Here is an 18,329-nt window from a genome sequence, read left to right on the forward strand (position 1 = left end):
TGGTTACCTTGTTAGGTGTCCCAGCAGTGACAGTTTAACTTTCTCATCAAAACACCAAACAGAATTCCCTTTCCCTCTCATCTGCTGTCAGTTTGTGATTTGTGGCATTAAAAAAAAAATAATCTCGTTTGATTTTCAGAAACAGAAAAGATCCCTGTAATGCGTGGACAGTGGTTCATTGACGGCACATGGCAACCTCTGGAGGAGGAGGAAAGTAACCTGATAGAGCAGGAGCATCTCAACCGCTTCAAAGGCCAGCAGCTGCAAGAGAGCTTTGATATGGAAGTATCAAAACCTGTTGACGGGAAGGAGGGTAAGATTGTTTAGATCACTATTTTTATTGTATGTTCTCTGGGCAGTTGGGATCTGTTTCTTAAGCTTGAGTGTGATCTGTGATGGTTTTCCGTCCTACGTGGTGGGGAACATATTATAGGTATCAGTTCGCTCTCCCATTTTTCAGCGCGTCTTGCTGGGTGTAGGATTTCCTGCTGCAGCACTTTTGATGAACACTGTAAAAATGATGTTTGTGGATAAACTTCTTGTTCCCATTTTGCTTTGTGTTTCCTATCTTTTTATTGTGTTTGAAATCTCACTTCAAACTGCAGTCTCTTGATGGGACAAGAAGAGTCAGTGTCCAAATACAAAGGGGCTATTAGCTCTCTGGCCAGCATTCCTAATTCTGCCCTAAAGGGAGTGTCAGTTTTGCAGGTCACATTTCATTTTCCATTCTAGTTCGGCCTGTGACTTTATTAGAGTAGTTTTCAGCTATAGTAAAGCTTCATTCTGCTGTGGAAGTCCTAATATTTTAATAACCAGGCTAAGGACATTCAGTTAGTGTTTTTGGGAATCTCAGACAAATGCTTTTAACGTTTTTAAAAATAGCCTGCTGAATTCACTGATCTGTTATTTCACGTACGCAGTTGAACTGGTTGATCAGGGTGAGGATAACACAGCAAAAGTTCAGTATTTTTGGCTTTCGCAGTTCAGTTGTGTTTGTTGGTCACTTGAACAATCTACAAACCAAGAGCTGCAAGTACAGAGGCATCACAATATATTTTAGTAGGGTTTTCGTTGTGTTATTTTTTGATAAAGCAACTTTATTTTTAAACTCTTTAAACTACAACTTTGTACAAAACAGCTACAGAATGTAGAAGTGGCTGTGTTTTGGCCATGAGCATGGAGGAGTTCTCATGTGTTGACTACATGACCACACAAGTAAAAGCTTATTAATAAACTAGAAGCAAGGCAGTATTAAAGGTTCTTCTGTGATTGCTGTAAGGAAAACCATAATAGCATTTGTTGACTTGGAGAGATTTTTCAACAGTGCAGAGAGTAGTTAAGTTTCTAACTCCCCTCAAGGCTGGCAAGGACCCTGTGAATATTTTTTTCTATTTATAGCACTTTAATAGCTCTCTTTCTCTGGCCAAGCCTGCAGTACAGTCTTCTGCTTTAATGGCTCTGTCAGGTAGGTGCGTAAAATGGTGTTACCCCCAAGCCGCAGCACTGTGCCAGTACAACCTTTTGAAAGGCACTTCCACCTGTGTTTCTGTGCTTGTACCGACGTATTGTTCCAGTGTACTGGGACAAAGCTCAGCTTTGTTAGTACAGCTGCACCCGCGCTGAGCGTGCAGTGCTGTTCATGGTAGGGTTTACTTGGAAAGCACATCTTTATGGCTGCTGAGTGCTTCCAGCCTTTGGTAGCTTCACTTCTGATAGATGGAAGGAATGGAGGGAGGGAGGAAGGAAGGAAGGAAGACAGGCTTCAGCTGTACTTGGATTCTCCTTATCAAGTAAGGAAGGGAGTTTTTTGGGTGTTTTTGTCAGAAAAAGTCTGTGGAGCAGAAATTTCCAGATTTAAGGGAGGAGAGATTGGGGAGAGTGGTGAGAAAGATACAGTGCCCGAAATTTACAAAAACATAATATATCAAGAAAAGAATATCCAAATTCAGATACCAGTGCCTTTTCTAAAACTACAGTTTAAAAAAAGTTTTTAAAAAAACCTGTTTGCAGTCATTTCAAAATGGAATACATGTAAAGTCACTAATAACTTTCAGTAGACTTTGGTAGGAAGAGGAGAGTTGCAGGAAAATTATAGCTAGTAGTAACTGTGAAGGCTGGTTTTGTCATTATAATGCATCTCAATACATCTCTGATCAGCTGGCAGTCATGATTGCCATCTGCACATGGCACTGGGAGAAGCTTTACAACTTGCATTATCGCTGATGAAGTAAACACAATTAGTTGGAGAAGTGCTGAATTCAGTTTATAAATTTCTTAAATGCTACGATTTGTTGCTACCATTTGTTGTAACTGTATCCTGTATGAAACATATTTTGGTGCCATCAAGGTTTACAGGTAGCTGGTATTTAGTGAAGGTTAGGACAGATCTGTGAATATCATTGAGAGGGGAAGTGGGTATTCACAATGCAATAAAGCATTGTAAATGATGAAAAACTAGCAATCTCATCTAATTCCTCAGCAAAATTAAGATCTGCTGTAACAGTCTCAGTATTTAGACATAATTCTTTTGTATGAACATGCCAGTTTGCATCATAAATAGCAAAAAACTAGCTTGTCAACAAACATCTTGTTGATATGCAGTAGACAAACTGTTGGCTCTTGGTTTGATTCCAGCCATGCTCTGAACGGTGGCAGTACGCTGAAAAGTTAGGAGCAGTTTCTGCTTCGCTGCTCCTCATCTGGATAATTTTCTCTTATTCAGCCCGCTAACTCGAGGCAACATATGGTACCCTGGAACTTAGTGTCCGAGACTCAGTTGACAATTTATTTGAAATTTAATCTTTATTTATTTATTTTATTGCCCTCTGAAATCTTTTTGTGAAGAAACCAGCATTGCTAGCAAGTTTACTAGGTGTTTAGCGCACTCAGCTTTTGAGCAGCTGCCCAGTGCCTTGCTGGCAACGGAATCGCACTCTTTTTAAGCACAGGGCGAGTGGTTCTGCTTCCCGTCTGCGTGTGGAGTCACCCATACAGATGGGTTCATCTTTGCAAAAACTGCCAGTGAGCGCTATGTCCATTCCCTGTGCCGGGCAGCTGCTCAGCATGCAGTGCTCCCCTTCTGTCCTCATATCTGCATATCTTCAGTTTTGGGAGACAGGTTAGGAGAATACACTTATATCTAGAAAAATTATTTCCCACTCCAGTGATTTGATTTATTAATTCTGCTCCTGGATTGTAGCATGTTAACAAGGAAATAACTAAGCTTTATCCAGGACTTTGGTTGATGATAGGTGGTTGATGAATACCTGCCCCATTATTAAAATGTTAATCCAAGCAAACCTTCCTCTAAAAATGCAAAACATTTCAGAATGGAGATCTCCAGCCTGTGCTGCCTTCCAGTGTTGTTTGGGACTGCAGGAAGCTGTAATTTCTGAAGGGAACGGAACAGCCTATGACGGTGTTCAGGCGAACGATTTCTCAAGTTCTGTTTTCTGTGGGGCAGCCTGGAGACCACTGCTTCCATGGGAGATCCCTCTGAGCAAACTGCCTCCAGTGGCATTTTGATTTTCACCCTTTAAAGTGTTTCATTTCGTGCCTTGCAAAATGAACTGCATTTATGCTGCCTAATGTCACTGACTCCCCTTGGTGTCTGATTGCTCTTCAGTAGTCTGCTGAGCTGTGGGTCTCAGCAGTGGCATGACTTTTTCAGGTAAATTATTTGTTATGGCAGAAGGCAGAAATGAGGCGCTTTAGTTCTTAGGACTGTCCAGGCAGGTTAACGTGACCTTTAGTTTTGCAATATCCAGTTGACCTCGATTTGTCTCCAAGAAGGTTATGTCCTGTAGCTCATAGACATGATTCCCAGGTACCAGAGATCTATCTGCTGCTTGTAGACATTAGTCATATTTCTGAGATTTAGGGAGGGATATTTTGTTCTGAATGTGTTGGGATCTGTAACACCTGTGAAAGGCCAGCTACCCTGATGGCGATCTCAAGTGGAGCATCCATAGGAGGTGTTGGGATGTGACAGCCGGCTCCCCAGACCACCACAGACCAGGCAGAATATGTGCGTATCGGGGAGGGATGCTGAGGGCATGAGCCTCTTTTTATCGGCTCTGCAGGGAGCTCTGCCTCCCGAGGTGCCTAAAACCAGGCGAGACGAATGCTGCTGGCATCCTGGCACATGCAAATCCTGCAAGGGCATCACCCATCTCCTCCAGAGCCTGACTGCACTGTTTCATATCTCATTGCCCCAGAGTCTGCTTTGATCCTGGCCAAATTCCACATGCATTTTTCAGTTTAAATAGTTCATTTTATTGTTGATAGATACAGGAAAGGACATTGCTGTTCTGTCTTTTAAGACAATAACTGATATGGCTACAGGAGGAAACCACATTTAGGATGAGGAATTAGGGGTTTGGCTGCATTTTGACTGCTTTGTTGTGAAACTGAACATCTGCAGCCTGGATTTGAGTCAATGCCAATCACAAATTTGCACAAATGCAAATCTGTGTATCGGCAGGTTCAGGAAGGCATCTTCTGTCTTGTCATTACGTAATTTTACATAATTTTTCTGAGCAACATTAGAGTCATCATTGTCATTTTATAGTTGTGTTCAGGAGTAGAGCTTGATGTTTGCCACTCAAGTCTTTGCTAAAAACAACAGTCTGATGACACCATAAACCCCTAAATGAGATGCTGCACTGCTGTAACAGTATATGTGTGCTTCCAGGACCAATTTTGTTCTGCCACTCTGTTGATAGACAATATTGGGGTTTTGGGGGGCCCTCAAATTCGAGTGCCCAGTACTTGGTTTTGTTCATCCAGGTAAACTATGGTTTTTTGTGCATTGGCTTTCCTTGTCCTTCTTATGGAAGATTCATTCTTCAAACTTGGTATACATAAATTGATATCATCACAAGATGTAAGGTGGCATTTTGATGTAAATTCTTAGGTTTGAAGTTTTAAATAATACAAACTTCCACCCTTAAAACAAGGTAATATCTGGGTTGTTTATTTGATCACACTGAGAACAGTTTATAACTCTGCCTTTGTGCTGAAATACTGATCTTCCTTGTACTGCATATACCCAGTGATTACACTTAAATATTTCACTACTGTAATACAATTCTACAAATATTTCCAAGAAAGTCCTAGGTTATAACACTTGTTCTTTGAAGCAATATTTCAGCTGAAACCATTTTGAAATTGGCATAAAAAGGGTATCGTAATACCTTTTTAGCGGTCAATAAGCTTAAAATGTACGGAATAACGTAAGATTTAGAAACTGCTTTTTGTGCATACTTGGGCTGACAGTGCGTTCAGGACCTATCGAAAGCAGTCTATCAGAGGAGCAGCGTTCTCAAGTGATTTCAGTAATATGAAGGCCATTGTAAGATAAAACAAGACCATGAACTCGGATCACAGCAGGTTATTAAGGGTTCTCAGGCTAGATATTTTGCTAACAGTATTTAGCCATAATAAAGGCAGTGATGTTCAGACTAAGAGCCTCTTGATGGAGGGTCAATGTCACTACTTCAGTGTAGATTTTTTCCCTTGATCTGGGGCCAAAGCCCACATACCCTTTGCTGCGAGTTCCTCGAGCACGGAGGAGCTGTTAGCAGGCAGGTGTCCGCTGCTTTGCAGGGAGGCCATCAAGGACAGACGAGCAGCTGTTGTCACACAGTCTGACTTTCAGCTGGAGGTTCGATCTGTGGGACCCCTGGCTGCCTGCTACGTGACAAAACTGCCTTCTCTTGCCTTTTGTGTAGCGGCGGTGGTGCCAAACAGCAGGGCAGGAACAGCAAGTGCTCACCTCGCTCTTGGGGAGGGAGCAGCAGGTGATACCTCCCCACGCTCTAGGGTAGCGTGAGGGCTAATTCTGAGTCTTCTATTTGAGACCACTGAGCAGTTGTTCAAAGGCTACATCATAAACTGGTCCCCAGTATAAATAATAGCCTCTAACAGCTTTAAGGTTTGCTACCTCTGCTTTAAGAGCATTTGGTTAGCTGTTACTATCAAAAATACAGTTGAGTATCTATCATCTGTTGCTTCATCATCTTTTTTAGGTGTATTTATTTAATTAGGATGAAGTGAAGCTTAAAGCTTAATATATGTGATAGTAAGATAGGAGTAGACATAGCTCATTGTATTTGCACAGAGATGCTCAAAATTCAGCTGGAAATCGCCTGAGCAACCTGATCCAAATCTGAAATTGGATCCAGCATAAAAGTGGATCCTGCTCTGTGTGAGGGGTTGGAGCGGATGAACCCCAGCAGTCCCTTCAACAGCACTTATTGTGTGATCAAGCCTACGATTCTGTGATAGATGATTAAAAAAAGGTGGGAAAAGTCCAGTGACTCAGAATCAGAAGGGATTTTTGAAATGCATTGATCTTGAAACTGCAGAAGTTTATCGGGTTTTGGTATGGATTTTCAGCATGTGGTCAGACACCACAAAACTACAAAAGTTGCGTTTGGAATAGCTGATTTGTTTTGCCTTAGATTTCGAATAATTTTCTCTGTTCACAAAAAAATTATATTAACAATGAATTTTTGTCACAGCTGGCTAGTTTAACCTTTAGATGGGACAGTCATATTCATAGAACCAGAGTCGTGCAGATCAGAAGGGATCTCTGGAGATAATCTAGTCCAACCTCTGCGCAAAGCTGTGGAGTCAGCAAGAGCAGGTCGCTCAGGATGTTTCTGGTGGGGTTTTGAATATCTCCAGCAATGGAGACTTCACAACCATTCTGGGCAACCTGCATCCTTGCTGTAAAAAATTTTATTTTTACTTTTTTTTTTTCTTATACCTTACTTGAATTTCCTGTGGATATTCTTCTTGAGTTGCCACAGCCAGGAAACTATTCTGTAGACTAAGTTATTCCACCAAGTTCCAAGTGCAATATGCATGAGCCTAACTTTCCTCTTCTCTAGAAAACTGATGTGCAACAGTAATATACTTCACTTGCATCTGTATTAAGGCATCTGCTGACAGAGCTGTTAGCTGAGGGCGTGAAGAGGTGTGATCCTGGACCAGTGTAACTGTGGCGGTTGAAGCCCTTGACACAAGCGTGGAATATCGCTCTCTTGTACTGGCATAAGTTACTGGATCGTAGAGTATTAACCATTCCTGGTGTTTGTAAGGGCAGATGACATTCACCTGCATTTCTCCCCACTCTCCAGCTGGCTAACTCATTTCAGGTAATCACATCTTCACGACTTTGTGGATTCAGAAGTCAGGCTGGAGCCTCTTGATTTCTCATTGGATTTAAACACATTCTCTTGACTATATCAGGTTTTTGAGGCTAAAACAGTTTGAAATTAAGACTATTTGTATGAGCGAGGGCCCACAGAGCAGCAACACAGAAGACACAGATTTGTAGGACTTCACTTTCAGCCTTGCTCAGGAACCCCCGAAGAAGGAGAAAAGGTATCCTTCATAACCAAGTTACTGGTGAATGCAAGTCTCCTGTTGTGTCAGTGCCGAGAGCAGCTCCTTCCTGCTCACATAACTTTACCTGCTCCTTAGCAGCAGCTTTCACCTACCTTAAAGTATTTCCTCCCTAATCACACAGCACCAGTACCCAAGTCCCTGAAGAGGAATCTTTTGGACTGCTGTGCAATATTTCAATATTCTCACGAGGAATGAAATAACACAGTTAAGTCTGCTAGAAGTGGCAGACTTGCCTTCCCATCAAGGGGAAGCTCAGAGGCAAAGCGTGCACGCTGTTGCATTTCACCGTGGCAGGCAGCTTCTTGAGGACATAGAGAACAGGGTAACAGCAGGATATTTTGTCTAATCTAACTTTCGATGATCCTCTTACACTCTTCGGGGAAAATAATAGAGCTGTGCTTAAAATGTAGTTGCTTTGTTGTTTTTTTTTTTCAAATGCTTAGTGTATACTTAAGAAGGGTTACTGTGTTCTACCCTATACAAATAGAGCATTTATGCTACTGTATGTGCAACTGCAAAAGCGCTCGGTGAGTCTGATCACACTGTGTTCTAGCTGCCTTTTACTAATGCCTTTAGCTTTGTTATGATGCCATAACTATTCATGAAGAGTGAAGAAATTGAATTTGGCTAATGTGACCTGTCAGTTTTGCTACAAAACCAGTTTTTAAAGTGTATATACTTTTTCAGAAAATGTGCCAACTTATTTTTTTCTAAAAATGGTAATACTATTGAAAAAAATGACACCCCTTTTAAAAATTTTACTTTGAAGCTCAGTGTTTTTACTTTTAGTTCTCTACTACCTTCCTCCCTTCTCCCTCCCTTCTTTGTTCAAATGGAGAGGATATAAGGAGAACTCAGATGCTGCATGTCTTAAGCGAAAGCGTTCCCAAGGTACAGTAATTGTAGATTTCTTTTTTATAGTACTCCTGGCTTAGAGCTTAGAAAGCTTTAAATTCTAGTTTGTTTATATCAGTTAAATGTATTAGATTTACATGCTTCCATTTCTTGAGCTGTATTCATGCTATTTCCTTCAAAAGGGAAGGAAACTGCGTCATAGATCTTAGAAGAAGAGTAGAAGTGTTGTGAATCTTAGAGAAAAGTAGATGCTAACAGTATCATGCAGTAATCCTTATTATAATTATTTGTGATGAAAACTAAATGTTTCTTTCTTACACTCTTTATATGTGGTTTGGCTTCTCCAATAAACTAAAAGCAACTTTTTTAGAATCGCAGCAGGCCTGGTGTAAGATAAATTATGTCAGAAGGAATTTTTTTGCTACCTTTTTTTTTTTAATAATGCATGCAACTTTACTTTTATGTTGTAAATTATTTTTCCTGCAGCTTCTGTATGAGTACTGGGATGAAATGAGACTTTGGACATACGATATAAAAAGGGGAAGCTTTATAGAATACATGGTGAAGGCTGCTGTGTTGCAGAAAACAACTTTGAACTTTGCAGCAGCAGATATCGTGCAAACTTGTTTCAGAAAGTGGGAGCAGATCTCACAGGAGCCATTAATGATTGCAGAAGGCTCAAAAGTACTTGTCACTGGTCTTTGCCAGCGTTAAAGCCAGTAGTGATTAAATTGTTACTGACTTCAGTGACTTTGGGACTAGACTTCTGAAAACTGTGCCTTCAATATAAAATGTAAATGCACATGGTAGGTTTGGAGTTATTCTTGTCATACTGTATATTCTTTTAGCTCCTGGGGATATTGTAAAGTATGAGAATTTATTTTGACAGGCATAAATGTTTGCCTTTTGACTTCTTTAATTAGACTTTTCTATAATTGGGTCCAAATGGAAATGCCTGAAATGAAAATGTTTAATAGTAAACTTTTTCCTGCCCCTTCTCACACAAGGAACTCAAGTCTGCTAAAGGCAAAGAAGTATAACTGCTGTCTGGAGCAGTAAGAAAGGGCTTCTGCCTTTTATTTTGTGATTGTAATTTTGAAACTATTTTCTATATTTTTGTTTTCTCCAAGTCCTGTTCAGTTGTGGTAATGAATGTGCTTGAATTAAAAAAATTAAAAGTAGGTGCTTATATAACAATGATGAATTGAGAGGTGGTGAAGCGCAATATAAAAATGACAGCAATGTGAAACCGCCCAATTTAATTAAAAGCAATAGCCTTTTTAATGGCTTTGCATTTGTTTTTTAAATAAATTTAAAAAGGTTTTAAAATCCATAGCTGTACCTCAGACTTACATACCAGAACTTCAGAGTTGTTTAAGGAAGAACAACAGCGTCCAAATGATGCTCTCGGCTGTGTGTATGATGTGGCAGGGTTTTGTGCAGAAACTAATGCTTACTGATGTACTTTAAAATCCCTGAAATGTAGGAAGGCAGAGAAGATTTTTCAGGCAGTTTGTATCCCTTCTCTGGTCTTTAGCACTGACTGGAATGACAGTGCCTTTGTGGAGGAGATGGAGTTAATAGCGGCTTTTAGCACTTCAAAGATGCTTTCCTCTGGATTGATTTTGACTTGACCATAGTCAAACTCTGGTGGAAGAGAATCACCCCATGCTTTGGTCTTGGCAGATGGATGAAAGTACCAAGTAAAAAACAGGTGGTTACCTTAAAAGGTATTTAATTTTAAACAGTTGGCCCTGTGTATTGCCTGTCTGACTGAATTTACTCCTGGAGGTGTTCAGCTCCTCAAGCAGTCGAGCTGAGAGGATGTTGGCACTAGCAGTGTACATGCAGTGTGCACAGTGTCCCCAGCTTCTCCACAGGTTTTGTGCTATGAGCATAAAGAATAGTGCAGGCTTTCTGCTTCTCAATTATTCTCCAGTTATTTTGACTCAAGATTACTTTCTGCAGTCTAACTGTGATCAGGTTCTTCAAGGCTTTAGGAATATGCATTCTATATTTTATGTTTACCTCTTCATTTTTCATATTTGAACTTCTTAGAGGGATTTTTCCCTCTGTATTCATCTATCTTGGTGAAACTGGAGTTTCATGTGATAGTAACCATTGATTTCTTCAGCTGAAATAAGTCCTTTCTTGATCCCTCTCACTTGTCCTATGCTTCTCTCCTTGTTTTTGCATGGGTTGCTCGCTACCATCTAGTGTCAGGCTGTCTTCCACATACTTGTACTCTAGGTGTCTGTCATGGTTGGTATTCCTGAAAAATGTTTCACTTCTAGATTCTGACTACAAAGGAAACCAAAACTTGGTCTCATTTCTGTAGGCTTGGCCATTAATCCCAGACTAGAAAAGTAAGCAGCGTGCAGAATACCCAGGGTTTTCTGCAACTGGGGAAGATGCACCTACGGAGACGCCTACTAAGAAAGCTGTGCATGTTGTCAGTGTCAGAGAAGTAGTTCATGTGAAAAACAAAGCTGCAAGAAGTCTGATCCACAGCGGGTTTCCTGTTCCGTGGTTTTATGGGAGACTCTTCATCCTCTGTGCGTGCTGTTCAGAGATGCCGTAGCCAGATCTCAGTGAAGCTCAGCAACATCCTAGCCGGGTGCCCTGGAGAGAATCTGCAAACATAGAAAGCGTGCTCCTCAAGGACCCAGAAGGCAGAGGAATAAACACAAAGACCGTTCCCCTATGCCGTACCTGCTGTCTAATCTGAATTCTGTGACTTGGCTTCCTCAGCCACGCTACGACATGCGTTGGTGACTTCCTGACGCTCTGTGACACCTCTCGGTATGAACAGCTCCTGAGTTGTCAGTTTGACCACCTCTGCAGCATGCAGGAGGCTTATAGGGCAGTCACTGTTTGCTCTGAAAAGAGAATGTAAATCATGTTATCTTCAGGAAAACATAACTTTCTCTTCCTTGTGTTCAGTTTCAAAACAGCGATGGCAACCTTTCTTATCCCATACCTGGAAAGCACGGTTTGCATATTTTGGTTTATTTTTTAAGATGCTTATTTTCAGACTGCTATCACATCTTCTCCAAAGATACTTTTTTGTTCCCTGCGTCACTATTAACACGTCCTGGGACTGTCAGCAGCAGAGAAGCTCCTTTTGGCTGAGTTCTTGAGAGTCTTGAGAATCTCTTCGTGGTCCTCAGTACAGTGCTGGCCTTCATGAAGAGGTACCTTATTGCAGTTTTTTCTTACCTAAAGAGTATCTCCTGTGCCTAATGACAGAGAACCACTGTCTCTGCCTAGATATGCATGCACACATGGCCTGTGGATCATTTACCCCTGTGACTGATCTCAGCTAGGCAGCTTTTCTCTCAGCTGGGTTTCTGCCATGCAAATCAGCAAGGGTGTACCATTTTTCTCTCCCCAGACGTCCTCACTGGGACAGATGCTTAATCAAGGCTAGAGAGTGCACAGCCATAGTCATCAAGTGGGGTGTCACTCATATTTTGGAGGGGTACTCTTGCCACCAAGAGAGGTCGGAGCTCAGGGTGATAGATTTTTCCCTTATGAAGGGATTTTTGTTCCACTGGTGGACATCACATTCAGGGTCTGAGGATGAACAGGCATCCCAATGTTTATAGAAAATAAAAAAAGGGGAGACAAAACCTCACCCCACCTCAGTAAGGGGGTGGGTTGGTCTGTGGAACAAGTGCGTTGATCCTCAGGCAGACTTTTTAAACAATGCATCCCATGGGATTTCCTAGTGAAGGTCACTGGTAGTTGCATGTGGTGCTTATGTTAAAAGTAGGCCAAATTTTTCAGGTTCCCTTTTGAAGGCCGTACTAAAAATGCAGAGCAATAGCGCTTGGCGTTCCGTTTGCAGTTCCTCGGTGCATGCATGTCTTGTAATTGATTTTGATGCGTCCTTAACACAAGTCATGTTTTCGAAGAACACCGTAAAAGTTAGGAATTTGTTCTTCCCAAGTGAGAATAGTTCATGCAGCACAGGGAGAACCTACCTCTGTGTATATGTTTTTTTTCCAATAGAGAGGCTGGACTTGATTCCAGAAAGAGATTGAGGATCGTTCATCCCCAAACTCTGTTCTTCCAGTGGTAATAAATGGCTCAGCCATGGACCTCTCTGTCTCTTTGTCTGCATGCTTTGGACCTTGAGCACCATGCTCTCCAAAGAGAGAGCTTCCAGCCTTCCTCTGCCAGCTTTCCCAGCAGCACACAGAGAGGGATTTTACAGGATGCAGATGGAACAGCTCTTAAAGACCTGCTAGACAATGCATAAAAAGTCTACGCTGGTCATGGATTGGAGGATGGAGGAGATTGCAGACATATCTGCAAGGAGTTCCCTTCCCTTTGCCGCTGGACTACGTGCCTGTCTCAGGACATCACAGCCTATGTTGCATTGTCTCCAAGTCTGAAAGAGGAAATTTTGCTGGGAATTTCCTCTCCTTCTCCAGTTCTAAATTGAGATTTCTGGACATGGACTCATCTCTGCACCTGCAGGGATGATTATGAAAAATCAGCTTGCGTGTTCATTGAGTTCTCACTAGATTGCTTCTTGCTCTGGCCAGTTGTTAGCCTAAGCTGACATGTCTGCTCTTCAAAGTCAGGCTTACTTCTTTTCCTGCTCTTGCTCTGTGAGTGTAAAACAGCAATATAGTTCCAGTTATTTTTTCTGAATCAGTTGTTCACTGTAACAGAAGGGGTAATCCTTTTCTAATCCCCTTGTTTCTTACAGTCTTCATTTAGTTTTTCATCAGACTATGTTAGGTCTATCTGCCTTGGCAAAGAAACAAAAAATTCTACAGGAGAAAGGTCATAACATCCTAGCTTAACATGGCTGGTTTGTGCTGTAGCAGAGCTAAAATATGAAACTGTGATGGCTCAGGCTTTCTCAGAATGTTTTTAGGCAAGTATAAAAACATTCATTTGAGTGGCTTCAAGTAGGGGACAGGTTAGAGCTCTGCTTGTTATGGAAAAAAACCAAACCCGAAACAATCCCTCTGGGTGTTTTTCATGACTTTGGACTTTTTAGCAAGACTAATGACAGTTAAATAACACTGGGGATTTTTTTGTCCCAGGGCTATTGCTGTTGTCAGCTCTTCAAATGTTGTGTATCCCAAGCTAGATAAGACTTAAGCAGCGGATTTCCAAACTTAGGTGAAATCCAAATCACTAGTAATAACTCCGTGGTGCCACTTTGCTCAAGCAAGCTCTAAGCCTTAGATGAGAGTTTCTGACTTGCATTATAACATGCCTGCTGTGCTTAATCCTGACAATCAGGCAGTGTGTCATGAGGTCGGTCCCAGAGCTCAATCAGTTCCAAATCTGGAAAACACAATAACTACACAAAAAAACACTAGAGCTTTTAGTGGCTTTTGAGAGAGCTAGATTCTGTTGTGTGCCAGAAATTACTCATTCAGAGGCTTTCTCACTGAACCATGTTTCCGTTTCCAGCTCCTAGATATTTCCGAAAGGATAGAAATGCAATGGAGCCTTCTAGTAATGGAGCCTTGAAAGCCTCTGTGTTACTGCAGCGTACAGTCAAAAACCAGGCATCTCACTGTCCTGACATGGGGGAGAGAAAATAGGAGTGAAATTACTTTTTTTCCTAGTGATGAGAGTGCCTGGGGCAGCCTCCTGCCCATCACACCAGCCTGCAATATTTCAGGACGCATCGCCCTACCCCTCCCTGTTTTTTGTTTTCAGCTAAGGGAATATTTTGGAAAGCTACCATCCCAAAATGAGGGTGGGAGGAGAATGACGTGAAATGACCTCAGAGGTGGTCTCCAAACTGCTGCATGTCCTGGTCAGATTAATCCTAAATGTAAAAAACTTTTCAAGGTAAGAAGTAGTACAGATTTAGGTATAATGGAGCTCTAGATTTTAACCTATGTGTAAATCACTCTTCTGTCTCTGTGTTTGAAGAGGCTTTTTCTTCCTCTTAACCGTCTAAATTAAATGTTGTTCCTTTTTGCTGCAGCTATTCATAGTCTAAAGTTGAGTCGCAACCATGTGGACTGGCACAGTGTGGATGAAGTGTATCTTTACAGTGATGCAACAACATCTAAAATTGCAAGAACTGTTACACAAAAGTTGGGGTTTTCCAAAGGTAATATTTCTCGGAGTTTGTAAAGAATATTATAAAAACCGGTGTTTTAAGTTTGTTACTTTAACACTAGAAAGAGATTTCAAATTTGAAGTTTTCATATGTGACTAGGCTGCTTTGGCCATTGCGGTTTTTACAGAAGAGTGTATTAGGGTCCTTAGGTTGTTGTACATAATTATAACTAGATGTGAATAGGCTACGATTTATTTTATTACATATTTTATTATTATTTTGGGTGCAGCAGTTAGCATTGCATAATGGGTATGAAAATATTACAGTGGCAGAGTCTAGCAGCTGTGATATAAAAATTACAGTTCCCTTTGCAACCTTAGCTTCACTGCTCTGTACTTGCATACTGTGATGCATCCCTTAAATACATGACCATACCTTCCCCTCTCGCCAGCTCTTCCTTTTTTTCAGTTTATTAAACAGACATATGAACTGAGTGGAGGGGTGAAACGTTTAGACAGAAATTGTTTCCAGCAGGAATCCAGGCTCATTTAAGCTCAGAACTACCAATTATAAAGCCAGCAAGGCCAAGGTGGTTGGATGTGAGGATGGTCTCAAGCAAAATGCAGATTATTGCCAACCTGGAAAACTGGAACTTGTCCTCTGTCTCGTGGTGCTCATATGCACTGCTGGACAACTGCAAAAACAAGTTCATACACATCTGTGTTGTTCCTTGGTTTCTGAAGAGACGAGATCAGGTAACAGGTTTGGCTTTAATCTCCGTGCCTCTGTCCTGTAATTAATGCCCTCTTACCCCACAGGGCTCTTGGGTGGATACTTAATTAATGTTTGCCAAGAATTAATATAATTCAGTGCTTCAGTTACAGAAGAAATGAAGTATTGTGTATCCAGAACATGATTTGAATAGTGTGTAATAAATAAATAAGATCTGTCCTAAACAATTTGGGGGGAGAAATATCAAATAGAAGCCCACTTGGTAAACAAAACCTGTCCTGTGTAAAAACTGCCCTTCACGGTTTTGTAGTGTTTTCCGCCTCCTTAAAAACAAAACGAGTTGTTTGTTTCAGTTTTTGTGGTGGGGAATGCTGCTGCCTTCCTCTGCGCAGCCATCTGAAGGGGCTGCTGGACTCATGCGCAGCTAGCACTCGTGGAAGGCTGTGGTCCTCTATATGGGTCTGTCACTAGAGGGGGATGGAGACACGCTGTGCCAGTGGGTTTCCCAAGCCATCGGCGTGGCAGTGAGAGAATAGCCATATTTACCCTGAGTAACTGATTTTTGGTTTGGCCGCTGAACTGGAGAACGAATGTGGAAATTTGAGGTTGGATCAGCTTGAGATAAAACATAGGTTTTCTCCGTCAAAATGAAAAATTGTAAAGCTTTTCAACAGCTCTCTTAATTGGGTCAGAGAAAGAACGATGACGCTTATCAGTCTTGTGGCTAGATCATTTCCACAACCCTTCCGTGCTGTGGAAGCAAGGTGGAGTTGTAAAAAACTTCAATGATTGAGACACCCAGAAGGAGGGAATTGCGTTGTAAAAGTGGATGGACAATTACACAACTGTTTTTTTAAAAAGTTGTTTTTCAAAACATCTCTGAAATTAGTTGTCTTCACAGTGGGAACGGCCTAGTAATGCATTGACTGATACAATTAATATGACCTGGTTGCTCAAGTATCTCGGAAGTTTACAGTTGCAGATATTTAAAAATACATGCTATTCCTTTATGTGTAATCTTATTTTCAAAATACTTGAATGTATTGGTCTGAGACAAGTGAAGCTTCTGTCAACATATAAGACCATTGCACTTTGTAGAATGTAACTGATATAGGATAATGTTTTTTCTACAGCTTCAAGTAGTGGGACAAGGCTACATAGAGGCTATGTAGAAGAAGCTACGTTAGAAGACAAGCCACCACAAACTAGTCATATTGTGTTTGTTGTGCATGGTATTGGGCAGAAAATGGACCAAGGAAGGATCATCAAAAATACAGCGATGTGAGTGCTTCATAATATTTGCAGTACCACCTGTAGCCTGAATATAAGGCTGACATTATAAATGGCAGCCAACCCTTTGCTTTAAGCTGTATCTTTTCCTGTTTCCTTCTCCTCCTCTTCCCCTGAGTCATTAGTCTTTATATTGTGGGTACACTATTTTTTATCTTAATTCAGATGTATGGACTCAGTGAGAGCTGCTGCAAGCCAGAAGAGCAAAGATATATTCTGTTTTCATGACCGACACTTGCGACTTTTAGGGAACTGGCCTGTGAATTTCTTGTACCTGCGGTCAGTGACTTTGCTGAGGAGGGAGGGATTTTCATTTGGTCGAAATCAAGGGGAATTTCTGTTCCTGCTGGTTGTCAGAATAGATGAAGGGTGAAGTGCAGACCGGAAAGAGAGGAGAGACGGGGAGCTAGCAGGGATGCTGGCATTTCTAACAGGACAGTTGCTTCATGCAGTTGGAAGCTATTGCTGCGAGCCTGCTCATCGAGCTCTGTGCATAGGTGCCTGATAAAAAGTAAAACAAGATTGAAAGCTTACTGGATCTTTTCATTTAATATCTTTGGTGAAGACTGGTTTGCAAATGGCTTTTGATTTGACATCTGAGCTAACTCACAAGGCTGTGACTCTGATTTGATTTGATTCTGAGCTAACTCACCCAGTTAGGTGGCTGGTGAATGGGAAGAGAAGCTCCTGAGCTGGTGAGAATGCTGTACCTGAAAAGATATTCGAATATTGGAAGAAATTGCGAAGTTATGATGACGGCATTGTAGGGGACAAGGTGGTGTTAAGGAGTGCTTCATTAGCTGAAAGAAGAGGCTAAAAAAGTGTTAATGGCGGATCTGTATTGCGCAGATGCTTTGGCATGCACGTCCCAAATAGTTTCACATTCCATCAAAGCTGACAGAAATAGTGACATACCCAGTGACTCCTGTGAAAGCACGTGTAGAGTTGGGATTGCTGATTTTGTTGAAAGAGCCTTGTGAACCTCCCTTTAAATCCAGAATGGCGATGTAGGTCAGCGCTTGGGTGCCGTCGCTGTGGTGCCTACCATCGTGTCAGCAGTGCTTGTGTGTGTTCAGCTTGTTTCACTCTAGTGTCCTCTGGTGTGGTAGAGTAGACCTCTTCATTTCACTGCTGTGTTGTCATCTTAAAGCAAGAGCCTGCTACTCCCTGCTCCCTTTGTTCTGGCACTTCACTGCCCTTTTATTTGTGTTGTTTAAAAGCAAGCAGTCAAAACCAAAGAGAAAAGGATCCACAGCCCTTAATAAAAAGCTGAAATTAGTCACCAAAATCAATGTAAAAACTTAAAATTGCCTCCTACAAAAATATACTGGAAATGCAAATACCCTAAATATAGTTTGCTGTTTTAACAGCTATGAGAAATAAAACTTCCACCTTGGAATCATCAAGGCTTTCTGCTTCTTATTTCTCCCTGTGGCATCTTGTACTGAATATATATACCGGGGTTGTTTGGATGGGTTAACTTCAGCTCAGGACACAAGTGCATAGGCGTTCATTACATAAGAAGGCCATTGTGTGAAATCTTTTATCTAAAAGAGAAACAATTTAGGATATTGAGTTGCTGGAGTGTGTCCAGAGAAGGGCAGCGGGGCTGGGGCAGGGTCTGGAGCACAAGTGTGCTGGGGGGCGGCTGAGGGGGCTGGGGGGGTTTAGCCTGGAGAAGGGGAGGCTGAGGGGAGCCCTTCTCGCTCTCTGCAGCTGCCTGAGAGGGGCTGGAGTGAGGGGGAGGCTGGTCTCTGCTCCCAGGTCACCAGTGACAGGACGAGAGGGAACAGCCTCAAGCTGTGTCAGGGGAGGTTTAGGTTGGAGATTAGGAAAAACGACTTCACTAAAGAGTGGTCAGGCATTGGAAGAGGCTGCCCAGAGAAGTGGGGGAGTCACCAACCCTGGAGGGGGTTCAAAAACTGTGTAGATGTGGCACTTGGGGCCATGGTTTAGGAGGCCTGGGGGTGTTGGGTTGGGGGTTAGACTTGAT

At 41.8% G+C, this 18,329-nt stretch overlaps 1 protein-coding gene across 2 annotated transcripts in view; it reads left to right on the forward strand.

Annotated features, from left to right (window-relative positions):
* The window catches only part of DDHD1 (DDHD domain containing 1), a 65,826-nt gene that overhangs the window by 14,925 nt on the left and 32,572 nt on the right, over positions 1 to 18,329 (forward strand). The window contains exons 2-5 of one of the 2 annotated variants that reach the window (XM_064461120.1): positions 140 to 313; positions 8,206 to 8,307; positions 14,237 to 14,365; positions 16,180 to 16,327. In XM_064461120.1, coding sequence (XP_064317190.1) covers positions 140 to 313; positions 8,206 to 8,307; positions 14,237 to 14,365; positions 16,180 to 16,327 — 553 coding nt within the window. The remainder of the gene's footprint in view (positions 1 to 139; positions 314 to 8,205; positions 8,308 to 14,236; positions 14,366 to 16,179; positions 16,328 to 18,329) is intronic. The other variant, XM_064461121.1, reaches the window with a different exon arrangement.

The sequence above is a fragment of the Phalacrocorax carbo genome, chromosome 9 (genome assembly GCF_963921805.1).
Source record: "Phalacrocorax carbo chromosome 9, bPhaCar2.1, whole genome shotgun sequence".
NCBI classification, from domain to species: Eukaryota; Metazoa; Chordata; class Aves; order Suliformes; family Phalacrocoracidae; genus Phalacrocorax; species Phalacrocorax carbo.